The sequence below is a fragment of the Hipposideros armiger genome, unplaced genomic scaffold (assembly GCF_001890085.2).
Source record: "Hipposideros armiger isolate ML-2016 unplaced genomic scaffold, ASM189008v1 scaffold_612, whole genome shotgun sequence".
Classification (NCBI taxonomy): Eukaryota; Metazoa; Chordata; class Mammalia; order Chiroptera; family Hipposideridae; genus Hipposideros; species Hipposideros armiger.
The window spans coordinates 440439-457617 of record NW_017731962.1 but is presented as its reverse complement, the minus strand read 5'-3'; the positions used below and the strand labels follow the sequence as shown (position 1 = coordinate 457617).

The window sequence follows — 17179 nt, the reverse complement described above, 5'->3', positions numbered from 1 at the left end:
GCAGAGCCGAGGGCTCAGCTCAGGAAAGGGCACCCGGGAGCTTGACTCTTGGGCCAACATGGCGAGGCTGGTATGGGCCTCTGGAGCAGGGCCAGCCCCACCAGGTCTGCTGTTCCCCTGGAGTGACCAAGGCTGCTGCCAAGATCGGAGGGGGCCGTGAAGGCAGCCTGAGGAACAACAGGCCCCGGCCTGGTCCCTAGAGCCACTGAGCCAGCCTTGTCCCAACCAGGAGGTGTGGCCAGGGCCTCTCCACAAAATCCTGTGGGTCCCAGAACCTCGTTCGGAGCCTCCGCAGGTGCTGAGGGCAGGACTGCAGGCCGGGAACAGTCCCGGGCTAAGTGCCCAGGTGGCCACGGTGGGTGCCGCAAGTCAGGAGTGACAAGTCCCACCGAAGTGTGACCTGGTGTGGTCCAGGTTAACTCGTCCCCCAGGTGCCCCAGAACTTGTGGGGGATCAGCCCACAGCCCGTGGTGGTGAAGTCTCTGCCCGCCTCTCCCTCCCTTTGCCCCCACCAAAGGGTCTCCAAGGACCACAGAACAGCTCCAGAGCCAACCCCCTTCCGACCGCCAGCCCTCTTACCCCGCTAGACGCTTCCACGGGCCCTGCTTTCCAGAGACTGATAGCACCCCACTGTTGGGGTGATTTTATTTCTAAAAAAAGTGACAAGCTCTGGTCAGCCACAGTGGCCAGTGCACACAGGGGCAGAGTTCCAGCGAGGCCCATGGGGACACCCCCCACCTTGGCACAGAGACACAGGCGCTGGACCCCAAGGGCTGGTGAGGGAGCGGGCCGGCCTGGGAAGAGGCTCGGGGCCATGCGGGGGGCTGAGAGGAGGGCAGTGGTGTCGGGACTCGGATGCCCCACGTCCCCCAGGGCTGGAAGGTGGGTGCCTGGGGTGCTCTGTCCTGGAGGAGAGCCCAGTGGGCAGCGAGAGGTGAGGCCGGGGCTGTGAGCCCCCGGAGCAGGGCCAAGAGGGCCACTGCCCGCCGCCCGCCCGCCCGCCCGGGGTGGGGGGGCCGGCTCAGAAGCCCTTGTCGATGCTCAGCGTGCGGCGGGTGACGTGCTCCAGCTCCCCGGACACGTAGTCGGCCATGCTGATGCGGTAGTGCGCCAGCATTTTCAGCATCAGCCGGAGGTTCAGCCACCACTGTTCCCGGGGCATGCGGTGCCTGGTGCGGGGGGTCGGGTCAGGGCACCTCCTGGGGCCAAAGCCCCCGCCAGGATCACACCCCTCCTCTGAGCCCTGCCCAGCTCCCGCATATAAGTGGCCCACGGCAGTGGGGTCTGGGGTCCCCGTCCCTCCAGGGCCTGCGCCCAGGACAGGCCCAGCACACTCGCTGGGGGTAGAGTGGACAGCGTGTGCACTCAGACCCGACAGTCCTGCTGGCCCTCCGCACCCCTGCCCCGTCCACCCGCCCGGGGAGGTCTGGGCCCAGCGGTCCACCCTCGCGTCCTCGGGACTCACTCAAAATCAGTGTCCTTCTTCAGCTCTGTGACGGGGCTGAAGGCCACCGCCTTCTTCCTCAGGCCGATCACACAGGCCGAGTCTGGGGCGTTGGCAAACACCCGCCCTGTGGACACAGGCACGTGCTGCAGCCCCACCCCCAGAACTGCTGCCAAGGGCAAGGTTGGGCAAGGACGGGCAAGGGGGGGCGGGGGCGGGGCGGGGCGCCCACATACCATTGCGGTAGACAGCCCGGAGCTTCTCAGACATCCAGTGCATGGCCTTCACCCCGAGCTTGGTCCCGTAGTTCCGGTCAAAGGGGGTTGGAGCCCCACCCTGGAAACAGTGGGTGAGGCTAAGGCCCAGCCCCCAGGAGTCCCCAAACGTGGCCCCACTATGGCCTCAGGTGAGCCCTCCAGCCAGCTTCTGATGCCCTATCCCCTCTGTCTGCAGCACCCCTGGCCCCCCTCCACCCCAAATCTGGCCTAAAAGCAGAGGCCAGGCAGTGGGCTGACTAATCACCGGATGGGGTGGCCCCCACGGGCCTCTGCATCCAGCAGGCAGGTCCCCCCACCAGTGAGCAAGGCCCGCCCCCCCGAGAAGGGAGCCCTTGGGATCCACACAGCCCTCATGTCAGGCTGGGAAACCCCGCAGATCCAGCTTCCTGCCACCAGGAGGCTCGGAGGGGGAGACGACGTGGTGGGGGAGGTGGCCACAGGGGTCCCGACCCCACCCCTTCCCAGCAGTGAGGCCTCAGCAGACAGGAGCCTGGTCTCCCCGCCTGTGTGATGAGGTGATGAGCCCTCTGGCCACGGGGTGTGAGCACGAGGCGAGGACCCACAGCCAGGTGCCCCAGAAGGACACGCACAGGAAGCCCTTATCCTGCTCGGCCCAGGTACAGGCGGAGGAGGGGGCCCGAGGGCCACCTTCCAGAACCCACACTGCACCACACCACACCTGCTGCAGGTGGCCCAGGACGTTGGTCCTGCAGTCGAAAATGCCCTTCCCCTCGGAGGAGTAGAGGTTGTACAGAAACTCCGTGGTGTAGTGTTCATGGCACTTCTCGTTTCTGCGAAGACGAGCAGGAGGCCTGGGTTAACTGGGAGCCTCTCGGGAGCGCCGACCCCACCCACTCCTCTCCAAGGCCCCCTGCACCTCGCTCCGACCCGAAGCCCCGGGTCTGGAAGTGCCCGCCGTGGCTGGGGCAGACCCTCCTGCCGGGGCCCAGGCCCGCCCACGGCCTCACCGAAGCACCAAGCCCCTCTGGATCTCCGTCTTCATCTTCTCCGTCATGTGCTCCACGTTGGCCTGCAGGGGCGAGGGGCGCGGTGAGCCAGCACTGCCGCCACCGCTGCTGAAAGGCAGGCTGTCTGGGAAGGAACATTCCAGGCTAACTGACACCAGGACCCACGGGTGATGGGGGCACATGCAGGAGTGCACTGAGAGGTGGCGGCTGGACTGTGAGGCCACGGAAGCAACAATGTGGACACAAGGCAGGGTACTGAGGGGGGTCGGGGCCCAGAGTCACGGGCCAGGTCCCCTCACAGGCAGTGAGCCCCCAGCCTGCTGGGCCGTGGCTCCTTGGCCAGGCCCAGCCGCTGTGCCAGGCTGGCCCTCATGTGTCAGGAGGGGACCCACTCAGCTTTGCTGGGTGGTCTGCAGCAGAAGGCTGAGGGCTCGGCTCACCTTTAAGTCTTGGATGTTGAAAGGGTCCTCGAAGATGTAGGCGGCGTCAGCCCCCACGGCGATGCCGGTCACGGTGGCCAGGTAGCCACAGTAGCCCCCCATGGTTTCCACAATGAACACACGGCGCTTGGTCCCCGAGGCCGACTGCTTGATGCGGTCACAGCTCTGGGGGGGCAGGGGTGGTCAGGGACCTCCGCGGCGGGCCGGGGGGAGCGCTATGCTGCAAGGACCTGGTCTCTCTCCAAAGTGACTGAGGGTCAGGAGGAGGCCGAGGAAGTCCCACACCCTACGTGCCCAGGGCCCCGCAGCCCTCACCACAGGCTCGCCACGGGCCACACAGAATCAGGGTCCTCAATCAGGGAGATTCTGCCCCCGGGGGCAACGGGGGTGTCACTGGCATATAGCGGGGCAGAGACCAGGGACATGGCTAAGAGACTCTCCCTGACGTTGGGCCTTCGCGTCTCATCTGCGAGCGGGGAAGGCCAATGCTGCCATTGCAGGTCATTGTACACCAGGGACCGGCAACACGTGAGGTGACATGCTCATGAGGTGCTATCGGTAACGTGACGCGTATCAATAATCCTGACTCTGAATGAGTTTGAAAAGGAAATTGTAACATGAAATAGAGAATTGAGAAAAAAGAAAGAAAACAAGATAAGTAGGTTCCTGGGGTCTGAACCATGAAGCTAAACCCCAGATAATAGACAAACAGCAAAAAGGAGAAAACAGCTGTAACATCTGCCCATCTGCCCAAGGGTCAACAGCCTACACGTGTAAAGAGCACTTGAAAAAAAAAAAAACTCACCAAGAGAAAAATGGGCCAATGATAAAAAAGATAATTTAAGTTTAAAAAAAAGGGGCAATAAATGTACACAAAAATGTTCAACTTTATCAGAAATCAGAGTGGCCAATTAAAACAGAAGCCCGCCTTCCCCGTCTCAGAGGCAAAGCACACAGGCCCACGCGCGGCACTGGCGAGGCACGGGCACCAAAGGCTCAAAGGAGCTGTGGGCGACCCACAGCCGGCGGAGACGACAGGGGTTCAAAGAAAGCCCCGCAGGATCAGGGCGTCTCTGGGTCGGGAGGTCCCTTGTTTCCCGAACGCACAGGACACAGCTGTGTGCAGCGTGCCCCTTGCAGCCTCACAGCCCCCCACAGAGGTCTGAACCCCCAAGTGAAGTTGGGCTTCAGTGGGGTCACAGACGGGTGGGAAAGGGCTCAAGCATGGGGAGTGCAGTGAGGAGGCCCCCCCAGAGCCTCTGCTGGGGACACCCTGCTTGGGCCCCTCCAGGAATGGGGCCCCTCCTGGGACACCCACAGAGGAGGACAGCTGTGACGACTGCCAGGTTCTCCCGAGCACCCCCCACTCCCCAGGCCCAGCCGGCAGCCTCAGCTCCCCCCAGATCCATGTGTGACCACTTCCCCGGACAACCGTGGCTCGTCAGCCACACCTCTACGTGAGGGCAGTGACGTGGGCTCAGCCCTGACCACTGTCATCCTCACGCCCTGTGACCCCGACCACACCCCTGCCTGCCGTCCACAAGCTTCAGGGCACAGCCGGGTTCTGCCCACCCCAGAAGCGCGCAGCCGGGTGGGCCCCATGCCCTGTCCTGCCCGAAGCAGCCCCCCAGGCGCCCACCACTGTGCTCTTTCCTGCCGTGTCCCTCCCCTGGGGGCACACCCCAGCCACCCCATCCTACTGTGGCCAGCCCCAGTGGGCGGCAGGGGTCGCGGTGTCCTACCTCCATGGCGGCGTTGACGGCGGTGTCGGAGCCCAGGCTGAAGTCGGTGCCCGGCACGTTGTTGCTGATGGTGGCAGGAATGACGCACATGACGATGCAGAGCTCCTCGTAGCAGCCCCTCGCCTCCACCAGCTGCAGCACCCCCTCATAGGCCTGTGGGACAAGGGGCGCAGGACCCGGAGGGACAGGCGGCTTGGGACCCAGAGGGGCGGGGGTGCTCAGGGGACTCAGGACCCAGAGCAGTGGGGCGCTCAGGAACTGGGGAGGGGGTATCCTCAGGACCCAGTGGGGCTGGACTGGTGAGGAAGGGGGGCTCCACCCCAGCTTTGCAGCTCCCATGGGCCAGGGACAGTGGGCTCCAAGGAGGACAGGAAGGAGGCTGACCCCTGCTCCACCCTCACCCCCCGACCAGGACCTGGGCTGCCAGCTTTAATCTGAGCTGTGAAGGTCAGGAGAAGGTAAAAACCCTCCTAAGCCAAACGCCACACTTCCCTCGGCCTCGCGGTAACCTCCCTGCACATGTGGTTTCTGGAAGGGCGAGGGAGCTGCTCTCGAGTCCCCTCCCCCACTCTCGGTCCCCGGCGGTGGCCTCACCTCGAAGCCTCCGATGACCAGCAGGGCGTGGATGTTGTACGTGCGAATGTTCTCCACGATTTTCTCTATGTAGCTCTTGGGCAGCGTCCTGCAGCGGGGGAAAATCAGACCAGCATGTGGCCTGCACAGACTGCCAGGCCGCAGGCCACAGGGCCACGCTGCCCTGACCTGCCCCCAACCTGGGGATGACGCAGGCCCCATGGGGGTGCAATTGTGGGTTAGAGGCAGAAGCAGAGGCTCAGTGCCCAGCGGTGGGGGGCAGGCAGCCTGGCACCCACTCGGCGTCCTTGCCAGCACTGGCCAGGTGACGGGGAGCCCCTCACCCCTGCGACCTGTGAGCTCTCTGCAGATGTGGGGCCGCTGAGCAGCCTTGCCCTACACACGCGGCCCCAGGGGAACCCTCCGTCAGGGAGTCCCAGGCAGGACGGTCTGTAGCCCGCTGTGGCAGGCCACCAGCAGAGGGGTAACCTNGCTCAGCGTGCGGCGGGTGACGTGCTCCAGCTCCCCGGACACGTAGTCGGCCATGCTGATGCGGTAGTGCGCCAGCATTTTCAGCATCAGCCGGAGGTTCAGCCACCACTGCTCCCGGGGCATGCGGTGCCTGGTGCGGGGGGTCGGGTCAGGGCACCTCCTGGGGCCAAAGCCCCCGCCAGGATCACACCCCTCCTCTGAGCCCTGCCCAGCTCCCGCATATAAGTGGCCCACGGCAGTGGGGTCTGGGGTCCCCGTCCCTCCAGGGCCTGCGCCCAGGACAGGCCCAGCACACTCGCTGGGGGTAGAGTGGACAGCGTGTGCACTCAGACCCGACAGTCCTGCTGGCCCTCCGCACCCCTGCCCCGTCCACCCGCCCGGGGAGGTCTGGGCCCAGCGGTCCACCCTCGCGTCCTCGGGACTCACTCAAAATCAGTGTCCTTCTTCAGCTCTGTGACGGGGCTGAAGGCCACCGCCTTCTTCCTCAGGCCGATCACACAGGCCGAGTCTGGGGCGTTGGCAAACACCCGCCCTGTGGACACAGGCACGTGCTGCAGCCCCACCCCCAGGACTGCTGCCAAGGGCAAGGTTGGGCAAGGACGGGCAAGGGGGGGCGGGGGCGGGGCGGGGCGCCCACATACCATTGCGGTAGACAGCCCGGAGCTTCTCAGACATCCAGTGCATGGCCTTCACCCCGAGCTTGGTCCCGTAGTTCCGGTCAAAGGGGGTTGGAGCCCCACCCTGGAAACAGTGGGTGAGGCTAAGGCCCAGCCCCCAGGAGTCCCCAAACGTGGCCCCACTATGGCCTCAGGTGAGCCCTCCAGCCAGCTTCTGATGCCCTATCCCCTCTGTCTGCAGCACCCCTGGCCCCCCTCCACCCCAAATCTGGCCTAAAAGCAGAGGCCAGGCAGTGGGCTGACTAATCACCGGATGGGGTGGCCCCCACGGGCCTCTGCATCCAGCAGGCAGGTCCCCCCACCAGTGAGCAAGGCCCGCCCCCCCGAGAAGGGAGCCCTTGGGATCCACACAGCCCTCATGTCAGGCTGGGAAACCCCGCAGATCCAGCTTCCTGCCACCAGGAGGCTCGGAGGGGGAGACGACGTGGTGGGGGAGGTGGCCACAGGGGTCCCGACCCCACCCCTTCCCAGCAGTGAGGCCTCAGCAGACAGGAGCCTGGTCTCCCCGCCTGTGTGATGAGGTGATGAGCCCTCTGGCCACGGGGTGTGAGCACGAGGCGAGGACCCACAGCCAGGTGCCCCAGAAGGACACGCACAGGAAGCCCTTATCCTGCTCGGCCCAGGTACAGGCGGAGGAGGGGGCCCGAGGGCCACCTTCCAGAACCCACACTGCACCACACCACACCTGCTGCAGGTGGCCCAGGACGTTGGTCCTGCAGTCGAAAATGCCCTTCCCCTCGGAGGAGTAGAGGTTGTACAGAAACTCTGTGGTGTAGTGTTCGTGGCATTTCTCGTTTCTGCGAAGACGAGCAGGAGGCCTGGGTTAACTGGGAGCCTCTCGGGAGCGCCGACCCCACCCACTCCTCTCCAAGGCCCCCTGCACCTCGCTCCGACCCGAAGCCCCGGGTCTGGAAGTGCCCGCCGTGGCTGGGGCAGACCCTCCTGCCGGGGCCCAGGCCCGCCCACGGCCTCACCGAAGCACCAAGCCCCTCTGGATCTCCGTCTTCATCTTCTCCGTCATGTGCTCCACGTTGGCCTGCAGGGGCGAGGGGCGCGGTGAGCCAGCACTGCCGCCACCGCTGCTGAAAGGCAGGCTGTCTGGGAAGGAACATTCCAGGCTAACTGACACCAGGACCCACGGGTGATGGGGGCACATGCAGGAGTGCACTGAGAGGTGGCGGCTGGACTGTGAGGCCACGGAAGCAACAATGTGGACACAAGGCAGGGTACTGAGGGGGGTCGGGGCCCAGAGTCACGGGCCAGGTCCCCTCACAGGCAGTGAGCCCCCAGCCTGCTGGGCCGTGGCTCCTTGGCCAGGCCCAGCCGCTGTGCCAGGCTGGCCCTCATGTGTCAGGAGGGGACCCACTCAGCTTTGCTGGGTGGTCTGCAGCAGAAGGCTGAGGGCTCGGCTCACCTTTAAGTCTTGGATGTTGAAAGGGTCCTCGAAGATGTAGGCGGCATCAGCCCCCACGGCGATGCCGGTCACGGTGGCCAGGTAGCCACAGTAGCCCCCCATGGTTTCCACAATGAACACACGGCGCTTGGTCCCCGAGGCCGACTGCTTGATGCGGTCACAGCTCTGGGGGGGCAGGGGTGGTCAGGGACCTCCGCGGCGGGCCGGGGGGAGCGCTATGCTGCAAGGACCTGGTCTCTCTCCAAAGTGACTGAGGGTCAGGAGGAGGCCGAGGAAGTCCCACACCCTACGTGCCCAGGGCCCCGCAGCCCTCACCACAGGCTCGCCACAGGCCACACAGAATCAGGGTCCTCAATCAAGGAGATTCTGCCCCCGGGGGCAACGGGGGTGTCACTGGCATATAGCGGGGCAGAGACCAGGGACATGGCTAAGAGACTCTCCCTGACGTTGGGCCTTCGCGTCTCATCTGCGAGCGGGGAAGGCCAATGCTGCCACTGCAGGTCATTGTACACCAGGGACCGGCAACACGTGAGGTGACATGCTCATGAGGTGCTATCGGTAACGTGACGCGTATCAATAATCCTGACTCTGAATGAGTTTGAAAAGGAAATTGTAACATGAAATAGAGAATTGAGAAAAAAGAAAGAAAACAAGATAAGTAGGTTCCTGGGGTCTGAACCATGAAGCTAAACCCCAGATAATAGACAAACAGCAAAAAGGAGAAAACAGCTGTAACATCTGCCCATCTGCCCAAGGGTCAACAGCCTACACGTGTAAAGAGCACTTGAAAAAAAAAAAAACTCACCAAGAGAAAAATGGGCCAATGATAAAAAAGATAATTTAAGTTTAAAAAAAAGGGGCAATAAATGTACACAAAAATGTTCAACTTTATCAGAAATCAGAGTGGCCAATTAAAACAGAAGCCCGCCTTCCCCGTCTCAGAGGCAAAGCACACAGGCCCACGCGCGGCACTGGCGAGGCACGGGCACCAAAGGCTCAAAGGAGCTGTGGGCGACCCACAGCCGGCGGAGACGACAGGGGTTCAAAGAAAGCCCCGCAGGATCAGGGCGTCTCTGGGTCGGGAGGTCCCTTGTTTCCCGAACGCACAGGACACAGCTGTGTGCAGCGTGCCCCTTGCAGCCTCACAGCCCCCCACAGAGGTCTGAACCCCCAAGGGAAGTTGGGCTTCAGTGGGGTCACAGACGGGTGGGAAAGGGCTCAAGCATGGGGAGTGCAGTGAGGAGGCCCCCCCAGAGCCTCTGCTGGGGACACCCTGCTTGGGCCCCTCCAGGAATGGGGCCCCTCCTGGGACACCCACAGAGGAGGACAGCTGTGACGACTGCCAGGTTCTCCCGAGCACCCCCCACTCCCCAGGCCCAGCCGGCAGCCTCAGCTCCCCCCAGATCCATGTGTGACCACTTCCCCGGACAACCGTGGCTCGTCAGCCACACCTCTACGTGAGGGCAGTGACGTGGGCTCAGCCCTGACCACTGTCATCCTCACGCCCTGTGACCCCGACCACACCCCTGCCTGCCGTCCACAAGCTTCAGGGCACAGCCGGGTTCTGCCCACCCCAGAAGCGCGCAGCCGGGTGGGCCCCATGCCCTGTCCTGCCCGAGGCAGCCCCCCGGGCGCCCACCACTGTGCCCTTTCCTGCCGTGTCCCTCCCCTGGGGGCACACCCCAGCCACCCCATCCTACTGTGGCCAGCCCCAGTGGGCGGCAGGGGTCGCGGTGTCCTACCTCCATGGCGGCGTTGACGGCGGTGTCGGAGCCCAGGCTGAAGTCGGTGCCCGGCACGTTGTTGCTGATGGTGGCAGGAATGACGCACATGACGATGCAGAGCTCCTCGTAGCAGCCCCTCGCCTCCACCAGCTGCAGCACCCCCTCATAGGCCTGTGGGACAAGGGGCGCAGGACCCGGAGGGGCGGGGGTGCTCAGGGGACTCAGGACCCAGAGCGGTGGGGCGCTCAGGAACTGGGGAGGGGGTATCCTCAGGACCCAGTGGGGCTGGACTGGTGAGGAAGGGGGGCTCCACCCCAGCTTTGCAGCCCCCATGGGCCAGGGACAGTGGGCTCCAAGGAGGACAGGAAGGAGGCTGACCCCTGCTCCACCCTCACCCCCCGACCAGGACCTGGGCTGCCAGCTTTAATCTGAGCTGTGAAGGTCAGGAGAAGGTAAAAACCCTCCTAAGCCAAACGCCACACTTCCCTCGGCCTCGCGGTAACCTCCCTGCACATGTGGTTTTTGGAAGGGCGAGGGAGCTGCTCTCGAGTCCCCTCCCCCACTCTCGGTCCCCGGCGGTGGCCTCACCTCGAAGCCTCCGATGACCAGCAGGGCGTGGATGTTGTACCTGCGAATGTTCTCCACGATTTTCTCTATGTAGCTCTTGGGCAGCGTCCTGCAGCGGGGGAAAATCAGACCAGCATGTGGCCTGCACAGACTGCCAGGCCGCAGGCCACAGGGCCACGCTGCCCTGACCTGCCCCCAACCTGGGGATGACGCAGGCCCCATGGGGGTGCAATTGTGGGTTAGAGGCAGAAGCAGAGGCTCAGTGCCCAGCGGTGGGGGGCAGGCAGCCTGGCACCCACTCGGCGTCCTTGCCAGCACTGGCCAGGTGACGGGGAGCCCCTCACCCCTGCGACCTGTGAGCTCTCTGCAGATGTGGGGCCGCTGAGCAGCCTTGCCCTACACACGCGGCCCCAGGGGAACCCTCCGTCAGGGAGTCCCAGGCAGGACGGTCTGTAGCCCGCTGTGGCAGGCCACCAGCAGAGGGGTAACCTCGCCCAGGGCCCGGGCTGACTTCCCATGCAGCCCCCCAGCTGAGCCTGCACTCTGCATCTCCCACTGCAACTGCCCACGGTGGCCAGCGGCCCACTGCTCACCTCTTGGTCCCCAGCATGGAGCCACCACGCCCCAGCCAGCCAGCCACGTCGTGCCAGCCCACTTCTTGCACCTACGGAGGGAGGCACAGCTTCAGGTGAGCAGGCCGGAGGTACTGGGCAATTCTCCATCAGGTGCCAGACCTGTGCTCAGGGACAGTGTGTCCGCAGGGGGACAGAGGCCGTGCCAGTGCAGGCCGTCATGCCGCAGGTCAGAGTGGGGTCTCAGGGCCCTGGGCAGGGCATAGCTAACCCCTCCCCCTTGTCCTCTGACCCGTTTTCTTCAGGGAACTGAACTGTCATTCCCTGCGTTTCCACACTGAGTCCTCATTAGTTTGTGAGAAAGCTGGGTTGGGCCATAAACCAGACAACGCCCCACACGCCCGGCCACGTGCACCTACCTGACCCTTGGCCAGCCCTTCGAAGCCGTCATGCACCACGTACACAGTGTGGCCCTGGCAAATGCCGGAGCGCACGGCCGAGCGCACGGCCGCGTTCATGCCTGCCGCCGGGGCCCCCACATTCAGGATGGCCAGGGAGAAGTTGGTCTTCAGAGAAGGGGACAGAGACAGGGTGTGAGCACGGGGCTGGGGAGGGCCACTGACCTGACTGAAGTCAGGGGGGACAGTTTTCCTGCCAGCCCGACTCTGGGGAGCGAGAAATCCGTCCTCAGGACCCCACAAGTTTCTGGTGAAGAGTAAATGGGCTGCAGTGCAGGCCCGGCTTGTGGGCTTTAGAGGACTTGGTCCCCACGGGCCCGGCTTGTGGGGGCAGTGGGGCGGATTCAGGCCACAGTCCAAGCCTGCCTGGAAGCCTCGGCAATCAGCCCGCACTCAGGGGTCAGCAGCCAGCACCCCAAGTCCTTGGCGAGTGGCACGAATGCAGACAGAAGGGGTGCCACCACTGCCATAGCCACATTAAGTCCAAAGCAACAGGTGACCCTACTAGTTTATCTACCCTGGCGAAAAAAGCATGACCACCTCCACCTGGAATCAACAGCGGAATTACTGATGAGCTACTTCACATCCGGCTCACACTGTGTCCTTGGACCCCGGCCGGCACGCCTCATTCCAGGGGCTGCATGGTCACATGTGGCCAGGGGCTCCCTGAGAGGCGTGGCTGCAGTGGGTCCCAGAAGGAGCAGCCCTGCTGCCCAGAGGCCGTCACGCCCCTGCCAGTCCAGGGAGGGGCTGTGCAGCCCACGCTGCGGCCAGCTCGGGGCGGCGGGGGACTACCTGTCCCTCACTAGCTCCTGGGATAAAAGGGGAGCTGGAGATGGGACACAAAAGGTGATACTGGTAGGGTGATGAGCACCCCAAGCTGGAGACACACTGCAGGGGTCTCCTCAAAACAGTGGCAACGTTAGTGACAACGGCCTCAGGCACTGACCACCCCAAAGCCTCTGCTGCAGGGTGGCTGCCGCTTTCTGTCGGCCACCCCATGGCCGTGGCCCCCTCTACCCAGCACTGTCTTGGGATCCTCTCCTTGTCCCCAGAGGCTTCAGGAACAAGTCCTGCTCTCATTCTTATTTTGAAGAGAGCCCAACTCCCCAGGTTTTTAGCCGTCTCGGAACAGTTCACAAATGTCAGATCCTTCTCTGCTGAGTTAAATCTTGGGCCTGACTTAACTCCCTGCAGCTGCCTGATTGGGGCCGCTGGTCAAGCAGAGGCCAAGCTGGCTGCGCAGGCCCCACACAGGCGGCAGGGCCCGGCCCAGCCGGACCGGGGCGGGCGGCAGCCGGCAGAGCCAGGGGCAGCGGTCGCAGCGCCAGCTCACCTTCTCCTTGGAGAGTTTCTGGTGCGCGAGCAGCTTGTAGATGTTCCAGTTGTTCTCAAAGCTCCTGGAAGGGAAGCGGTCGTGCGTTGTGCCCCACGCCCACGCCCACGCCCACGCCACTCAGCACAGCGCCTGCCTGCCGCTGCCACGAAGGAGCTGACAGGGTGCAGACCACCTCCCCACTGTCCTGACCACACACCCTGGCCGGGTGCCATCACCGTGGCAGACCCCGTAGAACACGGGGTCCCAACATCCTTGCAGCAGAGCCAGGGCCCGCAGCCCCTGCCCAGGGCTGGCTGCCCCCGTCCGCCCCTCGCCCGGTCGGCTTCCCTCTTCCAGGACTGCTGGGGCCCCCTCCTCCTAAACACCGCTTGGCCGCACACACGCGGAAGGAAGGGCCTTGGCAGAGTGCAGCGTGCCCGCCCTGAGGTGTGCCCGCCCCACGTGCCGAGGCCCCGCACCTGCCGCGGAGCTGGATGGCCTCGTCGAACCTCTTCTCGTCCATGGCCTTCTGCACCTCCTTGGTCTTAAAGGGAACACACAGCACAGACTGTGGCAGGGGCCAGGAGCACACACAGCTGCCCCGAGTCGCGGGCCTGTCCCACAGCCGCCCGGCAGTGGTCACTGCCAAGGCCAGCCATCAGGAGGGCTGGCTGAGGCCCAGCGGGCCCCACTGGACCTGGCACCAGGTCCTCCTCAGCCCCTGGGGGCCCAACCAGGGCCTGTCTGGCCCCCAGACCCACAGCTGACACCCAACCTGACCAGACAGGGCTGGTAGACGTCACGACACGGGGTTCTTCTAAGAGAAGTCAGCGTGCCCACCCACCCCCACTTGGCCGCAGGGTCACCCAAACCTGTGGAGCCGGGGCCAGTGTCCCCACACTCAGCCTCTCGACCCTCACCTGCCACTCGCCCTTCCAGTGGCCCCTGGTCCGGCCACACCCAATGTCCCCACACCATCTGTTCGTTCACCCAGTGGCTCCAGCCAACCATTCCTTCTCCTCCCTCCCATGTTCACACCAAACGCCCCTCCCCGCCCAGTTTACAAGGTGGGTCCATGGCCACCAGCTCCAGGAAGCTACATGGCCTCAGCTTAGCGCCCTCCTCTCTTGGGGCTCGTCCCACCTTGGGCACACACTCACACCACCCCCCACCCAGAGGACTGCAGGCTTCAGACACCCTGTGGCCAGCTGGGGGGTGGGCAATGCGCCCACACAGCCAGGACAGGAGGTGGCGATGTGTGTGTTGCCTGCTCCACGCGACACAGAGATGAGGTTGGCAGAGGGACCTGGGCAGGCAGCCTGCTGGGGCCCCGGAGAAGCCTGGAAGGACCAGTGGTTCTGGGGAGAAGGGGAGAGCCACAGAGGCCCCCCCGGGCACCTCCCTTAGGAGGCCATGTACTCACCACCTGCACACACTCCATGAGGGGCAGCCGCACAGACTGGTTCCCAGAAAGGCTGACCACGCAGGCTGGCGTGTCGGGCGTGGCCTCCAGCAGCGCCATCACCGCCTCCATGCCCATCTTGCTGCTCTGAGCGGACAGCAGGGGGTTTAGGCAGGCGCACTCCACCCCCCAACGTGCACACACACGTACACACAGGTGCAGGCCCGTGGATGCACACACAGGCTCGTGTGCACACACACATACACACACACACACACACACACACACACACACACACTTGCACACACAGGCCCATACACACACACACCTGCTCGGCCCTTCTCTGTTCTGAGCCGGCCCCCACACCATGCCCAGTGTCACTTTGCTAATGTACAAACCCTTAGCTTCCAGAGTTCCCAACACACTGGTCAAGCTTCTAGAACAAGTGGCACCAGAAATAGTGACTTAATATGACCACCATTCACAACAGCCATCCGGGCACCCTTTCCCGGGGTTGCACACAGCNCCCAACGTGCACACACACGTACACACAGGCGCAGGCACGTGCACACACACACGTACACACAGGCGCAGGCACGTGCACACACACACGTACACACAGGTGCAGGCATGTGCACACACAGGCGCAGGCCCGTGCACAAACACACGTACACACAGGCGCAGGCATGTGCACACACACACGTACACACAGGTGCAGGCCCGTGGATGCACACACATACTTGCACACACAGGTTCGTGTGCACACACACACTTGCACACACAGGCCCGTGCACACACACACCTGCTCGGCCCTTCTCTGCTCTGAGCTGGCCCCCACACCATGCCCAGTGTCACTTTGCTAATGTACAAACCCTTAGCTTCCAGAGTTCCCAACACACTGGTCAAAGCTTCTAGAACAAGTGGCACCAGAAATAGTGACTTAATATGACCACCATTCACAACAGCCATCCGGGCACCATTTCCCAGGGTTGCGCACAGCCCTGCCAGGACAGTGTGGCCCCGCACCTCAAGGCTGCAGTGACAGGACTTGCCCATGATCACTCAGCCTGACTGGGGAGGGCGAGGGTTGGAACCAGGTTTCCAGGGTTCTTTCCACTACAACATTTCTCAACTTTGTCACAACTTTATCGGCGTGTGTGCAAATGATGGACATGGGCTGCTAGGCTGGGCCAGCTAAAACATTGAAGGACTGCCCTCCTTAGGGACAAATTACAAATGCAGATCCTGGCACAGCCAAGGGAACAGACAGGTACAAGCAAGCTCCGCGGCCACCACGCTCTGCTCTGTGACACGACAAGCGGGTCCCTGGCCTCCTGCTATGCCCGCAGATGCAGATGGGGCTCCCTAGCCTTCTGCACAGCTTGGGGGCGAGGCGCCAACTGCTGAGCTTTGTGTTAGGAGCAGCCTAGGAAGGAAGTGCCCGCCCCCTTGGGAGCACCGTGCTGACAGCTCATAAGGGAAGATGGGGTCCCTGAGCTCAGGCTCTGCTCCTGTGATGTGACACACTGTGTGGTCAGGTCGTCCCATGGGAACTGGACTCAGGGACCAGCACAAAACGCTACCACTCTCGCCATGAGTGACAAACTGTCCTTTGTCTCACCCAGGCATCTCGTGTCTTCCGCCAGCAACCGTGACACAGGCAGGCCAGCCTGCTCTCCTGCAAGCTGGGGAGACCCCAGCCCCACCCCAGCCCATCTCTGCTGCCCAGGCGTGGTGCGGGGGGCAGTGCTTGGCCCTGATGTCCCAGGCCCCTCAGAAGGCTCCCCGAGTGCACCTGAGGCCTCACGTAGAGTGTAGAGGCACATGGCCAGGTGGGCAAGGCCCCTGTGGGAAGCCACTGTCCTCGCTGCTGGGGAAGATGGCCCGGGCAGGTCATCCGGCCTCACAGCAGCAGCGGTCCGGGTGGTCTCCTGCCCCCACCCCAGGTGACCAGCCCTCACATGCAGGCACCTCACCACCCATGGGGCCCTGCCTGGCCCCTGACCCTCCATGTGGCCACAACATGAGTCCCACTCTGCAGAGGATGAGGTGAGGCCCAGCAGTCACCAGGACGACGATGGCACTCAGGCCGGAACCCAGGCCCCTGCCAACATCTGACTCCTCAGGGTGAGCGCGGCGGTGCCCAGGCTACGGGCCAGACTCAAAGCACGCATGCTCACCCCACACATACACCCAGGGCCGGGGCGATGTCCCACCTACCAGGATGCGGTCAAATGCCGAGGGGGTCCCGCCCCTCTGCACGTGGCCCAGCACAGTCACACGCGTGTCGAAGCCCAGCCTCTGGACCACCAGCTGCTCATCGGAGAGAGTAAGGGGGTCCCTGGGTTGGCTGCCCACCCCCACCGGCTTGCCTCCCCACAAGCCCCCAACCCTGGTCCACCCATCCATTTCCTGCTTCAGGGATCCTGGGGTATCAGCACCCCAGTCCCCACAGAGCCAGCCCAAGGTTCATGCTCATAGCATGAGTGTGCGGGTGTGTTTCCGTGGATGTGTGTGTGCTTCCATGTCTGTGTCTCCGTGAGTGGGTGTATGTGTATCTGTGTGAGTGTGTACGTGTGTCTCTGTGTATACATGTCTGTGTGTATGCATGTGTCTGTGCGTCTATACGTGTTGTGTGTATGTGTGTGCCTGTGTCTCTGTGTGTGCACGTGTGTCTCCGTGTGAGTGCACACATGTGGGGATCCCGGGCGGGCCTCGCCCTGCAGGGAACGTGCTGTGAATGAAGACTGGTGGGAGCTTCCAGCAGGTCTAGGGCCCGCCTCGGCCTCTGGGGCCAGCGCTTCTCAGGGTCCCGGGTGCATGCACCCCGCGTCTGGCTATCACCGGGGATGAGGAAGCCTCTAGGAGCCTCCTGTCTGCAGGGTGGGGGGCCCAGCAAGAGCCCTGGAGACTGGAGATAAAGTGGAACCCACCCACGTGACCCAGGTCTCCTGGGGGCCCCCCTGCACTCACGTCCTTCACGTAGCGGGACGAGATGGGCTTCCCTTTGCGGTCGATGGCGCCCTCGGCGATGATGATGATGTTCAGCCGGGACCCTCGGCTCCGAGTCTGGGTCACAGACACCCAGGCTCAGCCACCAGCTTGACAAG

General features: G+C 63.7%; 1 protein-coding gene across 1 annotated transcript in view; it reads right to left on the bottom strand.

Moving 5' to 3' along the window:
• Nucleotides 1-606: 606 nt before the first annotated feature.
• Nucleotides 607-17179, bottom strand: part of PFKL (phosphofructokinase, liver type) — a 29074-nt gene continuing 12501 nt past the window's right edge. The window contains exons 8-23 of the mRNA XM_019625013.1: nt 17043-17138; nt 16290-16382; nt 14091-14216; nt 13147-13211; nt 12686-12749; nt 11311-11457; nt 10913-10983; nt 10341-10428; nt 9771-9923; nt 4873-5025; nt 3131-3295; nt 2691-2752; nt 2402-2513; nt 1681-1780; nt 1466-1571; nt 607-1169 (exon numbers count right to left, since the gene is read on the bottom strand). Of these exons, the coding sequence (XP_019480558.1) occupies nt 1022-1169; nt 1466-1571; nt 1681-1780; nt 2402-2513; nt 2691-2752; nt 3131-3295; nt 4873-5025; nt 9771-9923; nt 10341-10428; nt 10913-10983; nt 11311-11457; nt 12686-12749; nt 13147-13211; nt 14091-14216; nt 16290-16382; nt 17043-17138 (1749 nt within the window). The 3' untranslated portion in view covers nt 607-1021. The remainder of the gene's footprint in view (nt 1170-1465; nt 1572-1680; nt 1781-2401; nt 2514-2690; nt 2753-3130; nt 3296-4872; nt 5026-9770; nt 9924-10340; nt 10429-10912; nt 10984-11310; nt 11458-12685; nt 12750-13146; nt 13212-14090; nt 14217-16289; nt 16383-17042; nt 17139-17179) is intronic.